The sequence below is a fragment of the Colius striatus genome, chromosome 7, assembly GCF_028858725.1.
Source record: "Colius striatus isolate bColStr4 chromosome 7, bColStr4.1.hap1, whole genome shotgun sequence".
In the NCBI taxonomy this organism is placed as follows: domain Eukaryota; kingdom Metazoa; phylum Chordata; class Aves; order Coliiformes; family Coliidae; genus Colius; species Colius striatus.
Window position 1 is genome coordinate 42,698,759 of NC_084765.1, and position 23,438 is coordinate 42,722,196.

The 23,438-nt window shown below is 48.2% G+C and overlaps 3 protein-coding genes and 5 non-coding genes across 11 annotated transcripts in view; 7 read left to right on the forward strand and 1 right to left on the reverse strand.

Annotated features, from left to right (window-relative positions):
* The first annotated feature begins 36 nt into the window (after positions 1 to 36).
* On the forward strand, positions 37 to 6,052 carry RPL4 (ribosomal protein L4). The gene is made up of 10 exons (XM_061999383.1): positions 37 to 315; positions 1,694 to 1,865; positions 2,854 to 2,960; positions 3,367 to 3,505; positions 3,748 to 3,872; positions 4,168 to 4,297; positions 4,724 to 4,880; positions 4,984 to 5,067; positions 5,639 to 5,759; positions 5,845 to 6,052. Exons 1-10 carry the CDS (start codon positions 52 to 54, stop codon positions 5,965 to 5,967), a joined length of 1,422 nt encoding a protein of 473 aa, XP_061855367.1. The 5' UTR covers positions 37 to 51; the 3' UTR covers positions 5,968 to 6,052.
* On the forward strand, positions 1,519 to 1,619 carry LOC133625876 (small nucleolar RNA SNORD16). Its single transcript, XR_009819126.1, has one exon. It is a non-coding gene; the product is annotated as a small nucleolar RNA SNORD16 (small nucleolar RNA).
* Positions 2,702 to 2,773, forward strand: LOC133625872 (small nucleolar RNA SNORD18). The gene has a single exon (XR_009819122.1). It is a non-coding gene; the product is annotated as a small nucleolar RNA SNORD18 (small nucleolar RNA).
* LOC133625875 (small nucleolar RNA SNORD16) lies at positions 3,202 to 3,301 on the forward strand. Its single transcript, XR_009819125.1, has one exon. It is a non-coding gene; the product is annotated as a small nucleolar RNA SNORD16 (small nucleolar RNA).
* Positions 4,030 to 4,097, forward strand: LOC133625874 (small nucleolar RNA SNORD18). Its single transcript, XR_009819124.1, has one exon. It is a non-coding gene; the product is annotated as a small nucleolar RNA SNORD18 (small nucleolar RNA).
* Positions 4,344 to 4,414, forward strand: LOC133625873 (small nucleolar RNA SNORD18). Its single transcript, XR_009819123.1, has one exon. It is a non-coding gene; the product is annotated as a small nucleolar RNA SNORD18 (small nucleolar RNA).
* A 647-nt stretch (positions 6,053 to 6,699) lies between the features above and the next one.
* Positions 6,700 to 10,320, forward strand: SNAPC5 (small nuclear RNA activating complex polypeptide 5). 4 transcript variants are annotated; one of them, XR_009819102.1, is made up of 4 exons: positions 6,700 to 6,799; positions 7,812 to 7,901; positions 8,433 to 9,060; positions 9,924 to 10,009. XR_009819102.1 is itself a non-coding variant. In XM_062000402.1 (3 exons), the coding sequence occupies exons 1-3, from the start codon at positions 6,710 to 6,712 to the stop codon at positions 10,035 to 10,037; spliced, it is 294 nt and encodes a 97-aa protein (XP_061856386.1). In that variant the 5' UTR covers positions 6,700 to 6,709; the 3' UTR covers positions 10,038 to 10,320. The 4 variants fall into 4 exon arrangements, 3 of the variants coding, with proteins under 3 accessions (XP_061856386.1, XP_061856388.1, XP_061856389.1); XM_062000402.1 differs by lacking the exon at positions 8,433 to 9,060 and having other exon boundaries at positions 9,924 to 10,320; XM_062000404.1 differs by having other exon boundaries at positions 8,433 to 10,017.
* A 1,030-nt stretch (positions 10,321 to 11,350) lies between these two features.
* MAP2K1 (mitogen-activated protein kinase kinase 1) overlaps positions 11,351 to 23,438 on the reverse strand; it is a 34,936-nt gene continuing 22,848 nt past the window's right edge. The window contains exons 6-11 of the mRNA XM_062000171.1: positions 19,380 to 19,504; positions 16,465 to 16,672; positions 15,925 to 15,989; positions 14,298 to 14,359; positions 13,263 to 13,308; positions 11,351 to 12,279 (exon numbers count right to left, since the gene is read on the reverse strand). Coding sequence (XP_061856155.1) covers positions 12,166 to 12,279; positions 13,263 to 13,308; positions 14,298 to 14,359; positions 15,925 to 15,989; positions 16,465 to 16,672; positions 19,380 to 19,504 — 620 coding nt within the window. The 3' untranslated portion in view covers positions 11,351 to 12,165. The remainder of the gene's footprint in view (positions 12,280 to 13,262; positions 13,309 to 14,297; positions 14,360 to 15,924; positions 15,990 to 16,464; positions 16,673 to 19,379; positions 19,505 to 23,438) is intronic.

The window sequence follows — 23,438 nt, forward strand, 5'->3', positions numbered from 1 at the left end:
TGAATTGTTCGGCAACGGGTGACACGCCCAGACCAATCCCTCCGCCAGAAAATGAGTCCCTCGGTTTGGGAGGCGGCTGGCGGCGATAGAGGCGCCCAGAGGGGTTGCTCCCGGCCCCGCGCACCGAGGAGGGAACCGAGGCGTGAGAAGCGAGGAGCGCGGGCCGAGGCTGCGGCCGGGAGCCCCGCGGACCGTGCGGCACGAGGCGGCGGGATTATCGCTCATAGCGAGGAGGGAGTGACGCGCCCTTCCTTTTCCGGTCGGGGCTGCGGCGGGGACGGGCGGCAGCAGGAGAGCTCCGCCGCCGCCACCATGGTAAGGCGCGGGGCCGCGGCGGGCCGGCAGCGGCTGGGGCCGCCGGGCCGGGGCCGGGGGCTGCGGCTGGGCCGGGCCGGGCCGGGCCGAGGGGAGCCAGGCTCGCGGACACGGCTCGTGCCGCCAGCAGCCCGAGGGCCGCGGCGTGGGGCGGGCGGCCGCCATTTTGGAGCCGTCAGGGCTGGGCCTGCCGCGTGGAGCCCGTGTGGGGAGGCTCTGCCGGCGCGCCGCACAGCGGAAGGCCCCGAAAGCGAGTCGAGGCTCCTTGGGCAGCGTGGGACATGAGGCCCGCATCGCCTTCTGGCAGGGCTTTTCTAGTTTTCCTCACGTATTTCCCTTGAAAGCAAAACCGGGCCACACGGCAGCGTTTGAGCCCACGTGGAGTGGAAAGAACGGTCGCTATAAAGATCTCCCTTTTTTATATTGACCTATTTTTCTTACTCCGAAGCGGGCTTTAAGAGGCCTTGTCCTGGAACCGGGTTGCAACAGAACATCTTGTTAATGCAATCCAGCTTGTGCCCTGGCTCCTTCACCTCGCTCACATTCGTTGCTTGTTGAGGCCTTGCCCCTGGCCAGAGTTAGATACGGAGATAGTGCTTTCAGGCCTATTGACTCCTAAGTTCTGTAGCAGTTCTGTAGATTTAATATCTCTAAAAGGAATTGTGGATGGGGAGGGGAAGGAAGATACTGCTGCTGTGTGCTTCTGCCATGTGCTTTTACTCTATAACCAATGCAGTATAACGCGGAAAGATTCTCTTTTCAAGGGTGCAGTTCAGAGCAGCAAGCTATTATTAGACATTTTTTAAGCTTTGTGAAAGGAAGCTGCTGTTGGCAGCTGATTGTTTCATCTCAGCAGCTTTAAAGCACCAGGAGGCGTTGGGAGGGCCCCAGACTTTACAAAATAGTGACTCTTTGATTGTGCGTGGCCATGATGAGTCTGTGCATTTTATTAGAGAAGGTGGTTCCAGCATTTCAGCTGTTTAACATGTCTGAATAACACGCATTTTGTCAACTGAATAAACACAGGTGGGTTTTATGTTGGCTTTCGGAAGAGTAGATGGGAGGTGGATGAAAAGGTGCTACTAAAGAGCCCAGACATTCAGTTCTAGATTAATTCTGCCCTAATGACTTGGAAACCTGTTGAATGTCAGTCCTTTCTGCATGTGGCCTGTGCTGTGGAGCTCTGTTTTAAGTGCAAATTATTGCTGTGATGATGTAATTTGCGTCTTACCCGGTGTCCAGCGACAGTTGCCTGCTGTCAGCCTGCTGGCACTGCTGAGCTGCAGACCCCTTCATTCTGAGCAATATTTGCTGGGTTGGGGTGCTCCTGATTGACTTAACTTGTGCTAAAGAGGTTTTTCCCCTTTTTCTTCCTCAGGCTTGTGCTCGACCACTAATCTCTGTGTACTCTGAGAAGGGGGAAGCCTCAGGCAAAAATGTCACCCTGCCTGCTGTGTTCAAGGCTCCCATCCGCCCTGATGTGGTGAACTTCGTTCACACCAATCTGCGCAAGAACAACAGGCAGCCCTACGCTGTCAGCGAGCTGGCAGGTACGGCTGGGCCGCAGCACGGGCCTTGGGCTTCGGAGAGACCTGGAATGCTGGGGGTGGGAAGGGATCTCTAGTGCAGCCCCAGCCCCTGCTACAGCAGCTTCCCCTGGCTCAGGGGGCACAGGAACGTGTCCAGCTGGGGTTGGGAACCTCCTGAACAGGAGCCTCCACACCCTCCCTGGGCAGCCTGGGCCAGGGCTCCCTCCCCTCAGCACCAAAGGACTTGCTCCTTGTGTTTCAGTGGAGCTTTTTGACTTGGATATAGGGAAGCTAAAATTGAAACAAAAGTCAAAGATGATCAGTGGGATTACAGAAGGCCAGGCAACTGTCCTGGTTATTAGCAGTGTGATTTTAAGTGTTATGAGGTACAACTTACTCTGAAGAGCAGCACAGTGTTGTGAAAGCTTTTGAGTACTCTGGAGTCGTACTTGAAATGTAAGTCACTAAAAGTCTTGTGGTGCCTGGGTCCTTGACTGCAATCTGTATTGTCTGCCCATTCACACAGTGTATCAGGCAGAGCACTGAAAACCTCCTCTTTATTACCCCTGCTCCATGTTGACCATGTGAGACTTACCTGGGGCATTTGCCAAGAAAAGACCTGTGTGAATGGGCATGTGTTAAGAGCTGCTTCAGGGGCTTGGAGGTGAAGATAGCTTCTGCTGGGAACACACATTGTCAGGTTCATTTCTGATGGTGTTTCCCATAAACATGCTTTAACCCAGTAGGAACAGCAGTGCCCAGTCAGACCTCAAAACTGAGGCTCAAGCTTAGAGATGAGTGTGTTGATGTACTAGATCTTTGGTAAGAGTTGATTTACCTGATGGGGCTCTGCTCCGCTGAGATGATGAGATTCCACTTCATTGGTCCGTGTTTCTGAAGCCCATGATAACGGTGGAAGTTCTGATTGGTGATCTGGGGCTGGGCAGACGTGTGCCTTTGGGGGAGCTGCAGCGTCCTCACCCTCTGCACTTGGCTGTTCCTGTTGCAGGCCACCAGACCAGCGCCGAGTCCTGGGGCACGGGCCGAGCCGTGGCTCGGATCCCTCGCGTCCGAGGCGGCGGCACTCACCGCTCGGGCCAGGGTGCCTTTGGGAACGTATCCTTCCGTCGCTGCCGCTCGAGGCGGGTGCACTGAGCTCGGCAAGCACACAAATCACTCCCTGCATGTGAGGTTGAATCTTTTCCTTGAGGCAGTGGCTGTCTGCGGTGACCTGGGCCACCAGGTCTGAGACGTTTGTCGTGGTGAGAATGTTGTGGATGCAAATTCAGGCTTGGCTGAGGGAAAGCAGATTTGTGGTGAGGGGTGGGTGTCCCAGGCCCGCTGGCACGTGTCCCCTTGCCATGATGTTGTAATTTGCGTCTGACTCTGTGCTCAGTGACAGTTGCCTGCTGTCGGTGTGCTGGTACAGATGGCTGACGAACAGCTAACGCTGAGCAAGCATCACAGAGCCACCTAAGAAAAAGAAGCTTCAGATTGATTGTCCTTAACTGTGGCTGCTTAGATGTGTCGTGGAGGGCGCATGTTTGCCCCAACCAAGACCTGGCGGCGCTGGCACCGCAGAGTGAACACGACTCAGAAGCGTTACGCCATCTGCTCCGCTCTGGCAGCGTCCTCTCTGCCAGCACTCGTCATGTCTAAAGGTGGGAATTCTGCCCCTGGAAATGTAAGATTTGCTTAATACTGTCTCGAGTACAGAAAGAACAGTCTGAGCAGACCTGGAGCCTCCACTGAGACTTCGTGGCTGTAGTTATTACACCTCCATATCAGATAATTCACTTGCACTGTTTTTGATGCATCATTTCTGAATGCACAAGGCAATAATCTGGAGAAGTGTGTCCCGTGAAGATCGGTGGGTAACAGTGTCCTGTGAAATCCTTCCTAGGTCACCGCATCGAGGAGATCCCAGAACTTCCTCTGGTGGTTGAGGACAAAGTTGAGAGTTACAAGAAAACCAAGGAAGCTGTTCTGCTTCTGAAGAAGCTTAAAGCTTGGAATGACATCAAGAAGGTGGGTTGCTGCAGGTACATTGTTCAGAAACACAGATCCCTGAAACTACAAGAAACAAAAAGCATTTAAGCTGTGTAAATTTCCTACTCTGCTGCTTTGCTCTGTGTTAGGTGTCTTCATGTTGATGTTGCTGATGTAAATCGTGTATTTTTGTGACTGTGAATGATGAACTTCTCACTGGTCCGTGTTTCAGATGAGCAGTGATGATCGTGAAGTTCTGACTCAGCAGCTGTATCCTGCCTTACTAGTGGGATTTGGTCTGTTTTGACTGTTGACAAGCTTCCTTTTCACACAGGTTTACGCCTCTCAGCGTATGAGGGCCGGAAAGGGTAAAATGAGGAATCGGCGTCGCATCCAGCGCAGGGGACCCTGCATCATCTACAACGAGGACAACGGTATCATCAGAGCGTTCCGCAACATCCCAGGTAGGTGGCCTTGGGACACGCCTGTGCTCTCGCGTCGGGAGGCTGCCCAGAGTGATGAGATTCCACTTCATTGGTCCGTGTTTCTGAAACACATGATTTAGTGGAAGTTCTGACTTGCCGAGGTAGCCAACACACATTCTCTGCAAGAGGCTGTTCTGCTGATGGGGGGGTGTTAGTGACAAATGTTGTGGCTGTAACCAGCCCCAAACTGCACTTGGGTTAAAAATGAGGCTGTCAAGGTGGTTATTTTGTAAAATTGAATACATTTTGATGTGTAGGTGTCAGACTCTGTAGTGCAGATGCTAATGCCCCTCTGTGTTGCTGCATACCACTTCATCCACGTACTGCTCAGTCCCGGGCTCCCTGGTTTTTAGATGCAAACAAGCAGGGATCAGTTTATCTGAGATAAGTTTATTTTTTCCCTAGGAATTACCCTTCTCAACGTAAACAAACTGAACCTGCTGAGACTTGCTCCCGGGGGCCACGTTGGGCGCTTCTGCATTTGGACAGAAAGTGCTTTCCGCAAGCTGGATGATCTGTACGGCACCTGGCGCAAAGCCGCCACGCTCAAGAGCGACTACAAGTAAGCAGCGGGGTGAAACGGCCCAGAGAGCAAACCCCTCCCTGCCACGAGCACTGCTTCCCTTCCCCCAGCAGTGCTCACTGTGACATGGTCTGTTTTGCAGCCTGCCCATGCACAAGATGACCAATACGGACATTGGGAGGATCATGAGAAGCCAGGAAATCCAGAAGGCTCTGCGGCCTCCCAAGTAAGGGGCTTCATCAGTGAAGTGAAGCACAGGCTTCTCAGCAGTTCCGAGCATCACGGATCTCCGTGGCCTGGGGTGTCAGACAGGGCTGGGATTTCTTTACATTCTGGGTATAAATACTGGGAATTGGGGACTGGAGCAACTTACGAGGAAGGGACCTGGGGCTGTTTAGGCAAGAGCAGACTGCAAGGGGATCTCACTGATATTTACCAATAGCTGACTGGTGGGTGGCAGGAGGTTGGGGCAGCACTTCTTTCTGTTGTATCCAGTGATGGGACAAGGGATACTGGAAAGAAGCTGGAACAGGAAAGGTTCCATTCAAACACAAGGAAAAACTCTCTGAGGGTGAGGGAGCCCTGGCCCAGGCTGCCCGGGGAGGGTGTGCAGGCTCCTTCCCAGGAGGTGTCCAAACCCACCTGGACACGTTCCTGTGCCCCCTGATCTAAGTGGAACCTGCTTTAGCCGGGGGTTGGACTGGATGAGCCCCAAAAGTCCCTTCCAACCTCACCATTCTGTGACTCTCCTAAATTACACTTGACATGAAGTGGTGAGATGCCTCTGCTTTTTACAGGAAGAAGATCCACCGTAGGGTCCTGAAGAAGAATCCTCTGAAGAATCTGAGAATCATGATCAAGTTGAACCCGTACGCCAAGACCATGCGGCGCAACACCATCCTGCGCCACGCGCAGAACGTGAGTGGCAGCGCCTGCCCCAGCAGCTGACAGCCCTGTGGGTACTTTGCCTGCTGTGCTCATTGTCTCTTTTTGTCTTTTTTAGCATAAACTTAAGGAAGAGAAGAAAGCCAAGGCCCAGGCCAAGCTGGCAGCCAAGAAGGCAGAGACTGCAGCCAAGACTGCCAGGACTACCAAGACTGCTGCAAAGGGCAAGGCTGAAGCATAAACCCTTGGTGTGGGGCTTCATCTCCCTGTGTGCAGGAACCTGTACCCAGGGTCATGAGACAATAAATTCTATTGGAACAGAGAAATGATGTCTTCTTGTGCTTGGGGGGTGGGTTCTGAGGGGCATTTTTTTGAGCAGGCTTTTAAGTGGAGAGAAGAAGGAGGCCATGGCCGATGGCTTTCAGTGCCTCCTCCTGTGCTGGCCCTTGTGAGACAGCGTCTGGAATATTGTGTCCAGTTCTGGGCCCCTCAGTTGCAGAAGGACAGGGAGCTGCTGGAGAGAGTTCAGGGCAGGGACACAGAGATGATGGAGTGGAGCATTTCCCTTGTGATGAAAGGCTGAGGGAGCTGGGACTCTTCATCTTGGAGGAGGCCGAGGGGTGACCTCATGAATGTTTACAAACCCATCAAGGGTGGGTGTGAGGAGGCTGGAGCCAGGCTGTGCTCAGTGATGGCCAATGACAGGACAAGGGGCAGCGGGGACAAGCTGCAACAGAATAGGTTCCAAAGCAAAACTTGTTCCCTGTTGAGGTGAGGGAGCCCTGGCAGGGGCTGCCCCGCTGGGCTGTGGAGGCTCCTTCTCTGGGGACATCCCAACCCAGCTGGACGAGTTCTGTGTGCCCCGCTCGAGCTGGGGCGAGCCGCAGGAGCCCGCGGGCGCGGAGCCGCCGCGACGGCAGGGGGCAGCTGCCGCGCGCTGGCGGCGCCGTGACGTCAGAGGGCGCCGCGGCGGCGCGCGCAGGATGCTGAGCCGGCTGCAGGAGCTGCGGCGCGAGGAGGAGACGCTGCTGCGCGTGCGGGCGGCGCTGCGCGAGCAGCTCACGCGCCTCAGGGTCAGCGCGGGCCCGGCCCGACACGCGGCGGCTCTGCTGGGTGCGGGTGCGGTGCGGGTGCCGCTCCTGAGCCGCGCAGGACACGCGGCGGCTCTGCTGGGTGCGGGTGCGGGTGCCGCTCCTGAGCCGCGCAGGACACGCGGCGGCTCTGCTGGGTGCGGGTGCGGTGCGGGTGCCGCTCCTGAGCCGCGCAGGACACGCGGCGGCTCTGCTGGGTGCGGGTGCGGGTGCCGCTCCTGAGCCGCGCAGGACACGCGGCGGCTCTGCTGGGTGCGGGTGCGGGTGCCGCTCCTGAGCCGCGCAGGACACGCGGCGGCTCTGCTGGGTGCGGGTCGGGTGCGGGTGCGGGTGCCGCTCCTGAGCCGGGCAGGACACGCGGCGGCTCTGCTGGGTGCGGGTGCCGCTCCTGAGCCGCGCAGGACACGCGGCGGCTCTGCTGGGTGCGGGTGCGGGTGCCGCTCCTGAGCCGCGCAGGACACGCGGCGGCTCTGCTGGGTGCGGGTCGGGTGCGGGTGCCGCTCCTGAGCCGCGCAGGACACGCGGCGGCTCTGCTGGGTGCGGGTGCGGGTGCCGCTCCTGAGCCGCGCAGGACACGCGGCGGCTCTGCTGGGTGCGGGTGCGGGTGCCGCTCCTGAGCCGCGCAGGACACGCGGCGGCTCTCCTTGGCGCGGGTGCGGGTGCGGTGCGGGTGCCGCTCCTGAGCCGCGCAGGACACGCGGCGGCTCTCCTTGGCGCGGGTGCGGGTGCCGGTGCGGGTGCCGCTCCTGAGCCGCGCAGCGCAGCAGGCTGCCCCCTGCCGTTGCGGCGGCTCCGCTCCCGCGGCTCGCCCGAGCGCGGCCTGTCCGTCGTGCCCGCGGGCGGGGCCGGGGCCGGGGCCGGCCCTCACCGCCGGGTACTGCCGCGCTGGAGCGGCCTGTGAAAGCTTTGCCTTTACTGCTGCCGTTAAATGTTTAACACTTCACGTACCGCCGGAATAACGGCTGCAAAGGCCGCTGTGCTCCCGTGTTGGCAGGTGGAAGAGCTGGCGCTGCAGTCCATGATCCGCTGCAAGGAGGAGCCGGGACCCGGCTCCCCGGGAGCTGCGGCACAGGACACGCACACGGTAAGGGGCCTCATCCTGTGAGGTGCTGGGGAGGGCGGCTGCAGCGACGGAACAGCTGCCTGTGCTCCTGGGAGAGGTTTTCATCTCGAGTGCTCATGGTCACCTTGTTCGTGCTGCTTATTAACTGCTGAGCTGTAAAACCCGCCTGGTTCCTTGCTGGTTTGTTGCCTTTTCCCACCCCTGAAGGCAGTACGTTGTTCCCAGGGCGCTGGGCAATCCCTGCTCAGCATTGGAGTGGCTTCGTTTTGCTGTTAATTATCTCCAAGAGCCTTTACCATGGAGGTGCAGGAGGGTGGAGGCACAGACAGCACCTGAACGTTTGCCTACATACAGGGTCAGCCTGAACCGGGTGAGACTCTTGCACGGGGCAGTGGTGCTTGTCCCTGCCACAGGCTCCTGCAGCCCACAGTTGTAGTACTGGGGCTTCTAACAGATGCTGTGACTGGCTGTGCACTTTCAGTAGTGATCTGAGGAGCATTAGGGAATCGCTGCTGGTTTGGATAATTAGCACAAACTCTTTTATTGTGGCAGACTCTTGGGCAGATGGACAACGAGGCTGCTATCAACCAGACTGAACTACACCTAAGCCTTCAGGATCGTGAAAACGAGGAGGAGGAGGAAGAGGAATCTGACTCCTGAGAGAACCAAGAGATGGGTTTTCATACAGACTCAGGAATTTCTTCTTTATTCGTATCAAATTGACAAACTGATGTTTGTTTTGCCCTGGGTAAGGATGAGCTGTACCATGTGCCAGACTCTGGAGTGTAGTTACACCTGAACACGTGAATGTCAAGAGCTTGGCACGCGTTGACTTGGATGATAAAGAAGGGAAATCTGCTGCACAAATATGTAGCATCATCAGATCCACGTTTAAAGCCAAATGTAGCTTAGGACGTCTTCGTACGTGATGGGAGAGGTCACAAATGGAGTCAGACTAACTTCACATGTACACTGAGAGCAATAACAGCTGTTCTTATTTCCTGATGCTGAACAATAAAACCAGGCCACAGGGGCCTTCTGTTACAACCTCCTGTGCCTAAACTGAGCAAAGCTGTGTGCAGGGCTGTCCCTGGGCTCCCAGCTGCGGTGTTCAGTTGCACAGGGAAGGGGACTCTGCTCCCTGCTGGCGGTGGAAGTGTCCTGAGGCTGGGGGAAACAGGTACTGCTCCAGCAGCCTCGTCCTGAGCATGGTAACGAGGCAGCCTCTCTTTGTAGCTGCTGGTGCTCTCCTTCAGCCCTGTCTGTCTGATGGTACCAGTGAAGGACTTTCTGCTTCCCCCTCTCTCTGATTAGCAGTCAGTTAGCCTTTTATTTGTCCACAGCAAGAATCAGTGTCTGTTGCTTGTAGTAAGGAACTGCTATTTTTAAATCAGTGTTGTTTCCTTTTGCACTCACAATACTTCATAAATCAATGCAAGGCCACTTTCTGCTTTCAAGTGATCTTCAAGGAGGAGTGAGGGGCTTAAGAGCTTGGTAATGAAGTGGAAAGTGAAGTCCCCTCCCCAGTTTCTTTAATGGCAGGGTAACAAGCTGATGCTGCTCTGACCCAAAGACACTGTGTTCCTTTTCCTCAGGGCCTGCACACACCATGCAGTGCAGCTGGTTATTGTATCCATTCTTACAGACTTGCTTTAAAGCCCAAAGGCTGTTACTCTGATTAAATACAAACAATGGAAGTCATATTTTAACTCTGCCACTTTGTCAACTGCCTCAGTAGGAGCCCAGGCAGTTCAAGCCAGGGCTGGGTGCTTCCCCACTGGTATTGAAAGGTGCTGCTGCTGGCTCTGGCATTGCTCAAGGGAAAAATGGAATAAGCACTCTTCCAAAGTTTGCTTCTAAGAGCAGGAAAGGAGCTTGGAGAAGTGTCCTGTGTCCTGGATGTGATCAGAGAGCACATGACTCAAGTTCCAGGGCGTCCTTGCCTCTCTTGGAGGAGAGAGAGTCTTTGTTTGGCTTTTATTTAGTTTGTAGTGATAGAAACTGCATGTTGGAATGTAAATGTACCTTCACCTTCTCCCACAGGCTCAGTGCTTTTTGAGAATTCTGGATGGCTTAACAAAGAGGCTTCAACCAGGAGTGCAGAAGACTCAGCAAAGCCTTACCCAGACTCAAGGGTTAAAGAACCCAAAAGTGTGAGGAGAAAGTATTACAGGTTGCAGCATCACATACTTCAGGAGTATGTGTGAGAAACGCAGTAGCCAGCCTCTCCTTTCTTTACCTCTGACAGTGCTCAGCATGGTTGGGGCACAGCACTGGGCTCCTCTCACTCTTGCAACAAGACTACAGAAAAATGGATGGTCTTGAGGATGGTGCAGAGTTCTCATGTATGTACTGGCTGCTGTGACCCAGGCCCCTGCTTGTGTTTGGATTCCACCAGACTCAGTCTATGGCATGTTGCAATAAAGAATTGTTCCTGCTGTCCCAGGCCCTGTGCTTGCACTCTTTAATTCCCATCAGCAATAATGGGGAATGTGTACAACTTTGCTGCTCACAAGCTGCCCCTTCCTGTTTCCCACAGTAAGTACTAGTGTGGTTCTGAAGGTTAGGGCACATAATCCACATGCAAAGCACAGACCTGATGTTAAGTGAATGCCAACAGGTTGCTGCTCCTACCCACAGCCACATGCCAGCAGGGACCAGGTGAAAGGACCCTTGGCCCTGTCAGTGAGTCACTTCCTGCTGTTGAGGGGTTGAGGGCTACTCTGTCCCTCTGACACCTGATAGTGTTAGCCAAGTGGAAGTTCATGTCTAGAGTGATTGGGATTCCTTCAGGGCATGTCTAGAGTGATTGGGATTCCTTTAGGGCAGGTCTAGAGGGATTGGGATTCCTTTAGGGAAAGAACTTCAGCTATTTCCTTGTCCAAACATCCTTTCAAGGAGCTGAACTGGTTATAGTGCTGCTCTGCATGGCTGTGAAGGCATCAGGACAGTCACAGCTGTAACTCCCCTCTCCCTGTTCTGTTGTACAGCATCAATAAGATGAAGTGAAGAAAAAAGAACCTGAAGAAAGGAGTGCAGTGCAGTCACTTCTGGTTCCTAGGTGCAGAGAAGCAATTCTTGCCCCTGCTGTGGGTGACAGGCTCCGGTTTTGTGCCACAGTGCTGGGCTGTCCTGGGAAGGGGCTTGTCACACCTCACACAGGAGGTTACAGCACTGAACTGAGCATCAAGGCTGTACACGTGTAAGCACGACACAGGCAACAGCTCTGCAGTCAGGCTTCCCTCTGCCCTTGCACAGAGCCCCAGAAACTGCATGAACACAGCACAACAGCAACTGGCTCCAGCCTTGTTTCACACACTGTCATTTTACATCTGCAATCTCGTACCTCCGAGAACTAAGGAGGTTGCAGAGTTGTGGAAAAATACCTAGAGGAAGGGTGTGTAATGCAGCAGTGACTTCAGAGTAAGGCTTTGGTTCAGTTTCTTAGTTCTAAGAAAGTCTTGAAGAAGTTACTTGATAATATATTTATTAAGAGAATCCATTGCTAAACATCTGAGAGCATAAAACAATAGAGGATCTTCATACACTTCAGACACTAAACACAGTTGTTGTGAATCTTCAGGTTAAAAGAAAGCAAATTGCCTGGACCTTTGTCTGGATTCTGCAGGACACTTCCAAGAACTAACTTCTTTTAAAAAAATCAATTAGAAAGACATACATCACTAAACCCAAGTATGAGGATATGTTTTCAAATAAATATAGAAATATGAACAAGTTCTACAATGAGAATATTGCCCTGGACATTCCAAGAAATGCAGAGCTGTTGCCTTCTTTACTTGGAAAGAGAAATCTCTAAACAACAGCAAAATTGGAACCATTATGCCTAACTTTTAGACACAGTTTGGCAGCAGCAAAAGCATGCTCAACACGTAAGAGTTTTGGAGCATCCCTAACCCTTTCTGCGTGGGAGATTAGGTAAAGCATGATTGAAGTACCAACGATTTACAAAGAATCTTGATAAAGTTCAAACCAGCCGAGGGCAGAGACCCCCCAGTGATATTTTTCATTAAGAAAGAATACCCATAATCACTTAAAATCAGCAAGCACTGTAACTGAAACATCTGACGCTTTGGGCAGTGAACGAATGGGATCCAATACAATACCAATTAGTTATGACAAAATTCAAACCCATTTGGCACATGCTATAGAGACATTCTTCCTTAAGAGGTGAAGTAACGTGTTTGAACAGGTACAAGCTGAGGAAACGGGACCAAAAGAGCGTTGTTGTTAACAGATGTACAGTACAGGATCTGCTCTTCCCCACTCAGACTCCAGCAGCGTGTGTGGGTGTGCTGGGTTGGTTAAGGCCTATGGTTGAACAAAGCCACCCCGCAAAATCCACCTCCTCCGCTTCAGATCTCTTAATGAAAGCATGAATCTGAGCAGAGGAGAAGAAGATGGTTGTTATTTAACAGACTGAGTGCTTGAACAACAATCACCATGAACAACATGAAACACAAAATCAATCCAGTTCACTTTCTGCTATAAAAATGTGGCAAACTGCACCAAGTGGCCAGGAGAGCTTTCCTGCAGGATTATGGAAATAACCAGCGTGAGATGTACACACTGCAAAGTATTCCAGGAGCACTGCCTACACAGGGCCTGCTGCACAGTACTTACACCACACTATGCAATAAGGACGTGACTCAGCCACTTGAGATAATACTTTGGAAAATGTCTGTCTGTGCACAGAAAGGCTTTTTGGAACAGCAAGAGCCTGCCTGCCTGCCTTTTGTGTCCTTATTGTACAGCAGGAGGAGGGCAGAGAAAGCCTCGATGTTCTGCAGCAGAACTGAAGCTGCAGCATTACACTGAAGGCCATGGAAAGATGGGCTGAAACTGGTAAGGTCATTTCATGCAGAAAAAAACAGCAATGCAGGAGCTGTCTGTGTCTAGTAGTTCTACAGATTTTGCAAGACAAAGCTGATGAAGCAGCAGATCTTGTGTTTTGCAACAGATAGCAGAGGTATTAACTAGTTCAGAAGGAATGTGGAACCTCGTTCTTTCATCCTCCTAAAAATAATCTATATACTTTATTGAGTCAAACCCAAGAAAGAATTCTTTTGCTGATTAATTTAACAGCATTAGGTCATACACTCACTGTAATCATCAGCTGGCAGACTCCAAAACCCACCCATTTCAGTCTCGACCTTGTCAGTCCCAGTTCCAGGACTGTGTGAAAGCCTGCAGCCCCTTATCTCCAGGTCAGAACAGCAACCCCTCCTCAAACTTTGAGCTGCTGGTGTCAGAGGCCACAAACTACATTCTAGGCCACATGATCTGATCCCAATTTCAGTTCGGCTGAGGAATCCAACCTACATGAAAAAATGCTCTTATTTCAAGTTAAGAACTTCCACTTACCATCAGCTGCTTCAAATCGGCTCTCTCAGCAGGGTTTTTAATTAAACTGGGGAAACAGAGAGTGTTACACAAGTTACACACTGTTACCTTTTAAAATAAGGATCAAGTTCTGTCATGTTGGTGTGCTGCTCTGGCCTGAAGATACCACTCTAGATAAAGGCATTAGGCAACGTGGTGCCTCTCAAACAGAGCAGGGTCTGAAAGCAATTCCCTTCCACGGGTTCCACAGGTCCAGTTTTAGGTATGAGATCCTGAGTTGTCTGACCCTGTTCAGCAGGGCAGGAGTGAGTTTCTATAACCAGGCTGGAGAGATCAAATTCCCATTTAAACAAAAACTCAGCAGTATGAACCACTTTACCCCTCAAGCTCGTTTTACCTAAGTCTTTTCAAGCTCAGTATCAAGTACAGCTGTTGCATTACCCTTAGGAACAGTAAACACGTATATGTAGCTTTTAATAACTAATTTGTAGTGACCTGCCTCCCTAAGCACTGAAGAGACTGATTCAGTGCTGGCATCACTGAAGTGAGACTGGAGAAGTAAATACATGTGAGAATGACTGCTGTGAGAAAGGTGTTAGTTCAGTGAAGCACTGGGAAAGAAAACACACATCTGGAGCTTGTAAGACTTCTGCATCCCATGGAACACCCACTGCAGAATGCTGTGAAGGCTACCCTTAAAAGTAAGGATGCTTCCTCAGAAGTGTGCTGTATGATCAGAGTCTAAGTACCATGGTGCCTCCACTGCTGAGAAAGCACTAATCTAAGCTGCACACAGAAACACAAGTTTTACCTTAAAGAGGGGGAACATCTCTCAGCTTTGGGGTTCTATTTGGATGCACAGGCTGAAAAGCTGGTGCCTGCCAAGTGAGCTTTAGGCACATTAACAGTCAAAGAAAAAGCATTATGCTGACTGAAATGACTTTACATTTGCCACAGCCTACAAGTAGGAATGCTGATTGCCAAGTGATTGATACAGCAAGAGAGCAGGGCTGATCTCTAATGTGTCTCTTTGCAACCTACAGAGAAAATACTCACCACTTGTTAACAAAATCTTGAAATTCTGAGCCAAAAACACCATTGGGCAGTTTTGGAGGTGGCTGAAAACAAATAATTAAATAAATCATTTAGCACAATTAATACATGATGATGCACAACCTACCCAGAGGTGTATCAGTTTTCTGGTCTGTGTCTGGGCAAGGCTGTAAAGCCCTAGCACAACCCAGGCCTTCTTGCAAAGCTGAGCTCTGAAACAGATGTCAAGCAGATTTCAGCATCCATGCATGTGAATGAAGGACAGGCTGCCATATGATTTATGAAACTAAAGATGTCAAGTTTATCACTGACTAATTTTGCTTATTACTCACAGCTGCTGGATTTCAGGTATTTCAGTAATAAATCAGACCAGAGAGGGTGCATTTTGGTGTGCTTTTTTTCCCCCCTGTTGTACACACACCTGAATGGGGTTAACACAGCCTGGAGTTGTCATTAAAGAAGGCTCAGAGCAGCTGGGAGTAATCAGCACTGTGTAGCTCTCCTCACTGCGTATCTCCAGGTTGGGGAAAAGGGAAGATGCCCTGCACACCATTAGTTCCATAATCATTTTCATCTAAATGTTCTGTCCCAGGGGACAAGTTTGTTCAGATTCTGAATTCAAAAAGAATTCAGATAAATAGAGATGAGGTACCATATAAAACTCACATATTATTGCCTTGTTCTCCATGATATTTGCTATAGCATCAGAGTTAAGTTTTGCTCTTATACCATGGGTTCTACAGGCACTTGCACTTGGGCTATTGGTACACACAGAGCTGAGACATGGCTTGCTTTCAGCTACTCAGTGTTATGCACACTTTGCTGGACTTGGCAGCTCAGGCTCCAGACTGCTTGTGCTACAGCAGAGATGGCAGAAGAGAATCTTGCCAAATTGTCAGCTACTGCAGCTTTTCAGCTTAAACTGACCTCCTCAGGGATGCTGCAAGAGCAACTCCATAGTACCTTAAGTAATCCAATGCCAACTCTGTTCCAAGATTTAGTGCTGTCATTTTGAAGTGTTACACAATATGCAAAACGGGCTTGGAATGTGAGAACTGTGCAGGCAGATGAGGAACAGGAGCAGTTTCTCACTACACATACAGTAGCATAAGCAATGCCAGTCTTTGCAGGGACCTGGGAAACAAGTGTGCTGTTTGAGTAGGTGTGTCACACACTGTTTGATAATTCATTCCCCTGGAACAATGACAGAACCCACTCAAGCAGTGAAGCCACACGAGTTTCAGTAGCACTTGTGAAAATACTCAGTTCTGAAACACTCATCTCAACGAGCCTGGGGCTAAAAGATACACAAAGATATAGTTTTATAAAACAGGTCCTTCATTAAGGAAAAGATACCTGTTTTATACGTGCTTGACCTTTGTGTTTGCTATTAACTGTCCAAACAGGTTGCACGATCCAGGCTGGAAAATGCATAAATCTACTTAAACGATGCAGAGAAACCCAAACTTTTCTGGGAATAACCTAAAAATCAAGCCAACACCCATAAGGATGTGCCTCATGCTGCAGCAACAAAGGATTACCAGATCAGGCTTATCCCAACACTAGGACTCCCTCAAGTTTTTGAACACTTTAAAAGTGTGCAACTGTGTAAGTGCAAATAGTTGATTACCTCATTGACGATGTAATCAAGGAGCTCAAAGATTGCCATGGGGGGTCTGCTGTCTGATCCATAGGCTAAGGAGAAATTGCAGAAGTGGGGAAAATACAATGTTAATCTCTTTCCATGTTAGGGGGTGTTCTAAGAAGTTAAGTCATACACTCGATTCTCACAGGAAAAGAAACAGCGGCACAGCAAGAGGGCAATACTTTCATGCAAGGAGACACTGTTTCCAGGTCTGATCCAAACCATTCACTCCACTGGGAATTGCCCTACTGTGCCCAGATCAGCATTCCATCTTCAAGAGATGAACTACAACAAGAGACTGGGATACTAATGGTGCCCATGAACAGCTCAGTTATTGACAAAAGGCTCTCTGGTCCTTGATTCTCAGCTACCTCTTCATACTGAGTCTGAGCCAGGTGCTCAGTACAACCCTGGCTTTTTTTTTCCAAGTTTAAAGCCACTCTGTGCAGATCAACACCAGGTAAAAGATCATCTTCACACTGACAGAAAAGGGAATTAGAAGAGAATTTAACAGACTTAACTTACAGCTCATTGGTCGACCAGGTGTTCTCTGCCTGGGCGAGGTCTCTGTGACTGGAGAATCTCCCTCTACCGGGCAGCCAAACATTAGTTCCAGCTCCTTAGAGTCAGGAGGAGGAATGGGGTATCTGCCGATAGCCATTTCCACCAGTGACAACCCCATACTCCATATGTCTGACTGCACTGAATAATGAGTTCCCTGCAGTCTTTCCGGCTACCAAAAAATCAAACAAAGGGAGGAGAGAGTATTATAGTCAGAAACAAAAAGCATTCTGCAATAGCCTGGATAAAATGAAGGATGAAACCCCAACTTATTAGTATGACACGTTCCCATGAGTGACTTCCTGAGCTTTTGCTTTAAACATCTCATCTGGAGTTCCAGAAGTTCCATAGACATTGCATACCACCACTGCAAATAACTCTGAGGCTTCTTAAAAGTTATGCTATTACCTTGCTGGCTTCTTTTCTTTAGCATAACATTTAAATGTTGCAACTAAGAATGATGATGAGATAATTAAAGAGCAAGAAAGCGAAACTAGGACGGGCAATTAAAGAGTCACCTGGTTTCCCTGAGAAGCTGTTCTTGGTTTTCTGCTTTGGGAAGGACGGGGAAGGTAACTGTATTGATTCTACATGGGTCCAAAAGCGACCTGGTGCTCTAGCAATAGTCTTGTGGTTTGTGACACTTCTCAGCTCCCTACAGCAGAAATGCATTTATGCAAGGACTATGTAAGTGCAGTATGCACGTCAGATCCATATTAAAATTAGTCCTAAATAAACCACTGACCTCTAGAATCCATTGAAATGGTAACAAAACATAACACACAAATTGAACAGTAAGCATTATGCAGGGCACAGACCTTTCCTGGAGGTATAATGATTGAACAATAGATACAAGATAGGAAGACAGACAAGTGTTCTGCCAGCTTCACCACTCACACATTATGGCCTGACAAATACTAAAGCAATAGGCTTAAGCTTCCTTCAGGAAAAAACAATCTGGAAAGGGACAAACAAATTCTGACTAGACTATATACACATGCTAACTGTGTAGGCACTACAGACACATGCAGATAAAACAGCCTCAGCTAAAAACATATCTTATATTGTCTTTAGGAGACTCAAATGCTGGAAAGGTATTTAGGTAGGGGATTTCTGGTCAGCTGAATTGTGATTAAAACCATATCTGGATAGCCAGTCACATTGCTCCAAAGATCATCAGTTTTGATCAGTACCCATCTTCTGTTTCTGCCTAAAGAACTACAACGTAAGAGTAGTCCTTCATTAAGGCATAGGATTAGTCCTTAACTCCTCTGCTCAGTTTTTACACTTGCTTTAGCAGTACTATGTTGTGAATACCGTTTCTGCAATTTTCAATACATGGATCAGTTTTTACCAAGACTTCTGAAAGACAACATCCACTTTGGTTTTCTGCTTTTCTAAAGTCAAGCTCACATTTTGCCACTATGGTGCAGATTCTTGACTGACTACATGCATATTCTGGAAACAGTAAAGTCTCTTCCCTCTGCCATAACGGGTGAGGGGCTTGTAATGTTTGCTGAGATTCTATTTGAGCCTTCTCCAGTGTCCTACTTCAGCTAGTTCCAAAGCCATCTGGACAAACTATACAATTGCTGGACAATGGGTAAAGGTGCCCAAAACCAAAGATACATTTTAGGGAAGTCTTTTGTGTAAGCATAAAGAAGGAGGTAGTGGATGAAAGAAAGCAGGAAACACACAGAGCGCTTGTTATACAGAAGTAACTCCAATCTAGAAAAGATGCCCAAGTTCAACCTTGGTGATTGTACAGTCCCTCACAGGGAGAGCAGGCTGTTTTAACAACTCTACAGCTGTAGTTTGAAAAATTATGCTAAGGGAGATCTCATCAAAAAAGTGGACTGCAGACACCAGGGAAAAGCATAAGTAAAGTCAGCATGCTGGCTTGGTCTGGGACACACGATGACAGAGGACAAGGCTAAACCTCAGTCTTTATAAACTGCAGAAACCTGAGAGCAGACAGCACTTTGTTCTCCTTCCTTCTACTGGAAGGACCCAGAAGAGAGGAAGCTGTGATTTCTTTTCTTTAGCTAATTAGCAATAGCCCCTGGATGCATGTGAGACCATAAGCCAGTTGTATTTCAGTAAGATACCAATATCAAATGATTAAGAAAAGAGAATATTGCCTTTGATGTTGAAGTGCAGCTCCTGTGCTGAACAGAAGCAGCGTTATTATGCTTTTTCCCCCGTAAGTTTAAGCCCACACACTTTCAATCCTGTGGCAGAACCCTTGAACAATCTGACTGCATGAACAAAGGGTGCACATTGGACTAAGAGACCTGTTATTTCCATTAACTGAGACTTTAACACAATGCAAGAGTTCCTCTGCGGAGCAAGTTTCAAGGTATTCCTCGTACACAGGAATAAAGAACACCCTGTAAATCATCTCAGCTGAGCTGTCTTGGCCTGTCACCAGCCACTCCTATCCTTTCTCTTGTTGCTGCAGGTATGTGAGGTTCTTGGGAACAGACACAACAGGATCACTAGTGAGGCAGCAGCCTGCCTACATCAGTGACTGCAGCAGGGGGGAAAGAGAACCCCACTAAGAGGGAAAGCAAACTATAAACACTGGGCTTTTTTGGAGACACATGCATACAAAACCCAAATGCATTAACCAACTGGAATCTGCAATTGCATCTCTCTTGTAGGCTTATGAAATATTCCAAGTTGATTGATTTTTCTTGCAGCAGTTCTTCCCTCCCCACACCCACAAACGTGATCTGATGAGACACTAGAATAGTCCTGGAATGAGGAAGTGCTGAAGCATGAATAGCAGTACTGGCAATGGCTCATTTCTTGATCACTGCAGTTGTGATAACCACCATAACGTACAGTAAACTCAAAGCTATAAAATCTGTACTTACAGACATGTAGGAGCGTGTGCCAACAAACGAGTTTGCCATAGAATCTATCAGTTGTCCACTGACACCAAAATCACAAAGCTTGATTTCACCTCTAGAGTTTACCAAAATGTTAGATGGCTTAACATCTGGAAAAAAAATGAATGGATGATTTAAATTTATAACAGATGAAATGGGAAATCTGACAATGAAAGTAACATAAAAATTACCAAGTGTCTCCCCTTGTCTCCCTTCTGTGACACAATTCTACCCCTTCTCTGGGAATACTTGGAGGACACATTTGGTTGCCTATCCAGGCCCATTTCACAGGCTCTCTATTTAAATACAGATAAACAAGAAGAAATCCTCTAAGTTAAAACTAACAGCCTCTGTGCAGTTGTAAGTTTTGATTTTACCCTGTTTCTTGGCTTTAAAAAACAAAGTTTGGGCATCTATATCTCCCTTGCAATGATGAATATTTGAGATAAACTGAAAACCTATGTCAACAGAACTCTCTAATGATGTTCTTTTGCCTAAATAATCCATAAGTGGTCTTAAATGTCTATTTGTAGCAAGGTCAATGAACTATGGCAGTCACACCAGCACCCCTGACTAAGCCTTCATAGGTACAGAAAGGTAAATCATCCCACAGCAAAACTGTTCTTGGAGGTCTTGGAGCCTCTGCTGTTCTGGGTTTCGTCCAGGTGGGGTTTATTTGTGGGGGTGGGTTTTGGTTTTCATTGTTGTTGGGTTGGGTTTTTTTTTTTTTAAGCTCTGAAAAAAGTTATCTTCTTATTGAAGTTCTGCATTTAAAATACCTTGAGACTCTTTCCCTGTGACAGAACCACCTCAGGATTTTGAATTCACCACTTTTTCCAGATGGAAATGTAATAAGGGTCACTGGTAGCTAAGCAACTAATAACAGCTCTTTCTAAATGCAAAGGTACAGAGAACAATTGTTTAGTACTTTTTATACCTGTAAGACTTCTTTTTAATATATCTTGCTGCTTAGCTGGTCATTACCACTACATTATCAAGATAGGTAATCACCAAAGGACATCACCAAAGCTCACATCTGCAAAGTAATTCTACAAGAAATAGGGTACTATACATTGGTTTTGAAGAAAGATCAGCTCAGCGTACAGCAATTTCACTTTAGACTCTGCTGCTCAAGAGCAGATGCAGAAGTCTGCAGCACACTGTCATTTGCTTTTAGCTTTTAAGCACAAATATATTTCAAGTAGCTTTCACTTCACTGGCTGAGGAGCTGATCTTAGTTTGTGATGTCAACAGGGTATCACTGGCAAGATGGTACTAACGTGACTCCTCATCGCTGGAAAGAGATCTCCAGGCAGATGGTTATGTATCACCGAGTGAGATCCATGGAGATTGCAAATTAAGACAAGAGTATATTTTAGCCCATCGCCTCCTTTTAAGGAACACAACAAAGCCTGAATAAAGTCATCTGCCTTGGAAATTGCAGCTACGTTTTCTGGCTCCTGACATCACCTTTCTGGGTAACTGAAACTGTCCAGGCACCCTGGAAACAGGGTTTTGTGATGATTTGTGTGCATAGAAGTTCTTCTAGACCCAGCTACAGGACAGGAAACCTACAGCTCATCCACCTGGCTTGGAGCAAGCATCAGCCTGTAGAAAATCCACACAGTGATCCAACACAAACTACTCCCGGGTCCTACCACAGAGGAAGTTGTGCCTGTGTATATCTCTACCACAAAGAAACTCCAGCTGCTTTTGCCAGGTACACTCTTCCTCTTTATGGAGGGGAAAATAAAATGGGCATGATTTTGTGTGTACTGCTTTTAATTCTCCATCCCTAGGAAGGCAGCTGGCTTATAAACATTACTCTGCTCCGTAGGTTTTCCCCCTGCATGAGCAGCAGAGGTACTGGGCAGTTTGTGGAGATGTTTACCAGTCAGGAACCAGAACATTACACACTGGTTAACTTGGAGCAGGGCTTCAATAAGGAGAAACTTTCTAGTCAGACAGCTCAACTTTCTGCAAGTTCTACCTCCTTTATGTAAGTTTTGGCTACTTGTAGAGACTACTTTCATTCCACAATGAAAAGGAAGAATCCAGTCTAGGAACTTGACCTATTGGTTCAAAATTCCATCAGGAAAATACTCCCAACCCAAAATCCAAGCACACAGTGCAGTGAAACATGCAGCAAAGATCAGAGATTCACAGCTACGCTTAAAGCTCTGTGTAAAAAACAAGGTGGGAAAAACAATGTTTGCAAAATAGGCTGGAAGCACTGCAGAGCCTGAACAAATTACAGACAGGGCCTCTAGATGTGTATTGCTTATCTATGCACATCTACTAAGAACAAAGACATAAATCCTTGTTTATCTCTACAGCTCATGAATACTTCATGTTCATAATTAAATGGCAAAAAATAACATTAGCATTCCACTGCCAGTGAACCAAACTACATGCTCTTTACAGGCATCTTGTCCACTTTGGAATCCACCTGGTCTTTTGAAGACTTTACTTTTACCTTCAGTGTTTCTGTACCTGATAATCCCCACCCCACACCCTTCTGATAACAGTACAGCAAACCACAACTCCTTGCTGGAGTTCTGGATAAAGCTTTCTTTTCCTTGCAAGGTACACAGGGTGATGTTTGGAAGGCTGGTGTCTTTCCATCCCTTGAACTGTAACTGCTGTTCTATTTTAACTCCAGTGTGTCTGAGCACTTAAACAGTTTCTTTGGAAACCAGAGATGTGTATTGTCAAATGGAAGAGGAATGTCAAGGCAGCCTTCAAAGTGTACACTGTAACTTGCAGGAAACAGAAGAAACAGGCAAATCTATAAAGGAGAACCAGGCATGCTACTTAACTGAAGTATTTCAGTTCTAAATGAAGTGAAATGTCCTTTCATACATCATCACAGACAACCCAGAAGCAGAGCTGTGCAATTCTAGAGAAGTTCTTTGCCAGTCCTGAGGGGTGGAAAATCAGCACTGAAAAGGGAGCTAGTAAAAACCAAGAAGTTTCCAGGAAGTCTGGAAGAGGTAAAGCTCCTCTGCCTCAGCCTTGCTCCCCTCCACAGGCACAAACCCTGTTCATTCTGAAAGGAATGTGGTCCTGGATATTATCATAAATTCTTGCCTGATGGTGTTCTTTTGTTTCTGATTATCCAGACCCTTGAGAACACATTCCCCTTGTCCAAATAATTTCAGTTTTCCAAGGCAAGACCTCACGAGATTACTCTAGGAATGGACACACTGGCAGAGAGCACTGGCAGCATCCTTGCTGTGTGGTACCTCCTGCCCTGGAGCTGCTGGCTGCAACTGGAGGTAAGAATCTAACAGAGCACTTTCTATGCAAGAGGAGAATTTCCAGAGAGCATTACACTTCAGACTGTGCTCAAAACCAATTAAAATTATGTTCTGATCAACTTCCAGAGCTTTTATCCATCCAGAGGCAGAGGAAAAAAAGTTATTGTCTCTTAATCTGCTGCAATATACTTTGTAATTAGTTACAGGACACTTCTTTCCTCAAAATTTAGTGCCTTCTGGTATTAACCACAAAGATGAACAGGACCATGGAAGTAACATTTGCTGTAACAGCCCCTGTTGCAAGTATCTTTACACTAAAAGCTAGACAAGTAAAGCATTACCTGAAGCTCCTAACAACTTAAACTGATTTTCCTTCCCAAAGTTTACATACAACAGTGACATGAGCACTTGATTTATAAAGCCTACACTAATGGGTGAGAGAACTAAAGAAACTGAAAAGCAAGCTGGATGCCTCAGAGTTTCAAAGGAGGGAATCCCATGCACAGATTTCTCCACCCTTCGAGCCTTTTTTTGTAGCATTACATTGCTTTAAAAACATATAATCCCCAACCAAAGGTGTAGAGTCTGGTGTGTCTATTAGCTAGAAAGGCAGTACAGCTGTTTTGGGGTGAAACAGCTCTTTTTTAAAAGTGAAAAAAATAATAATCTCACATTTTGCATCTTGCTTTGAAGATTTTTTTTGTAGCACCACACTTGTACTTTTTATGGTCATCTTAATGGCCAGGTCAGTATCACTAACTTGCTGATACTGATGTGTCACACA

Excerpts from the sequence above, each read along its gene's own strand:
- SNAPC5 (XM_062000402.1), top strand. The coding sequence starts at position 6,710 with ATGCTGAGCCGGCTGCAGGAGCTGCGGCGCGAGGAGGAGACGCTGCTG. Across the intron at positions 6,800-7,811 it reads AGCAGCTCACGCGCCTCAGG|GTGGAAGAGCTGGCGCTGCA; the intron begins GTCAGCGCGGGC and ends CCGTGTTGGCAG. Across the intron at positions 7,902-9,923 it reads CGGCACAGGACACGCACACG|GCTCAGTGCTTTTTGAGAAT; the intron begins GTAAGGGGCCTC and ends CTTCTCCCACAG.
- RPL4 (XM_061999383.1), top strand. The coding sequence starts at position 52 with ATGAGTCCCTCGGTTTGGGAGGCGGCTGGCGGCGATAGAGGCGCCCAG. Across the intron at positions 4,298-4,723 it reads AGCGTTCCGCAACATCCCAG|GAATTACCCTTCTCAACGTA; the intron begins GTAGGTGGCCTT and ends TTTTTTCCCTAG. Across the intron at positions 5,760-5,844 it reads TCCTGCGCCACGCGCAGAAC|CATAAACTTAAGGAAGAGAA; the intron begins GTGAGTGGCAGC and ends TGTCTTTTTTAG.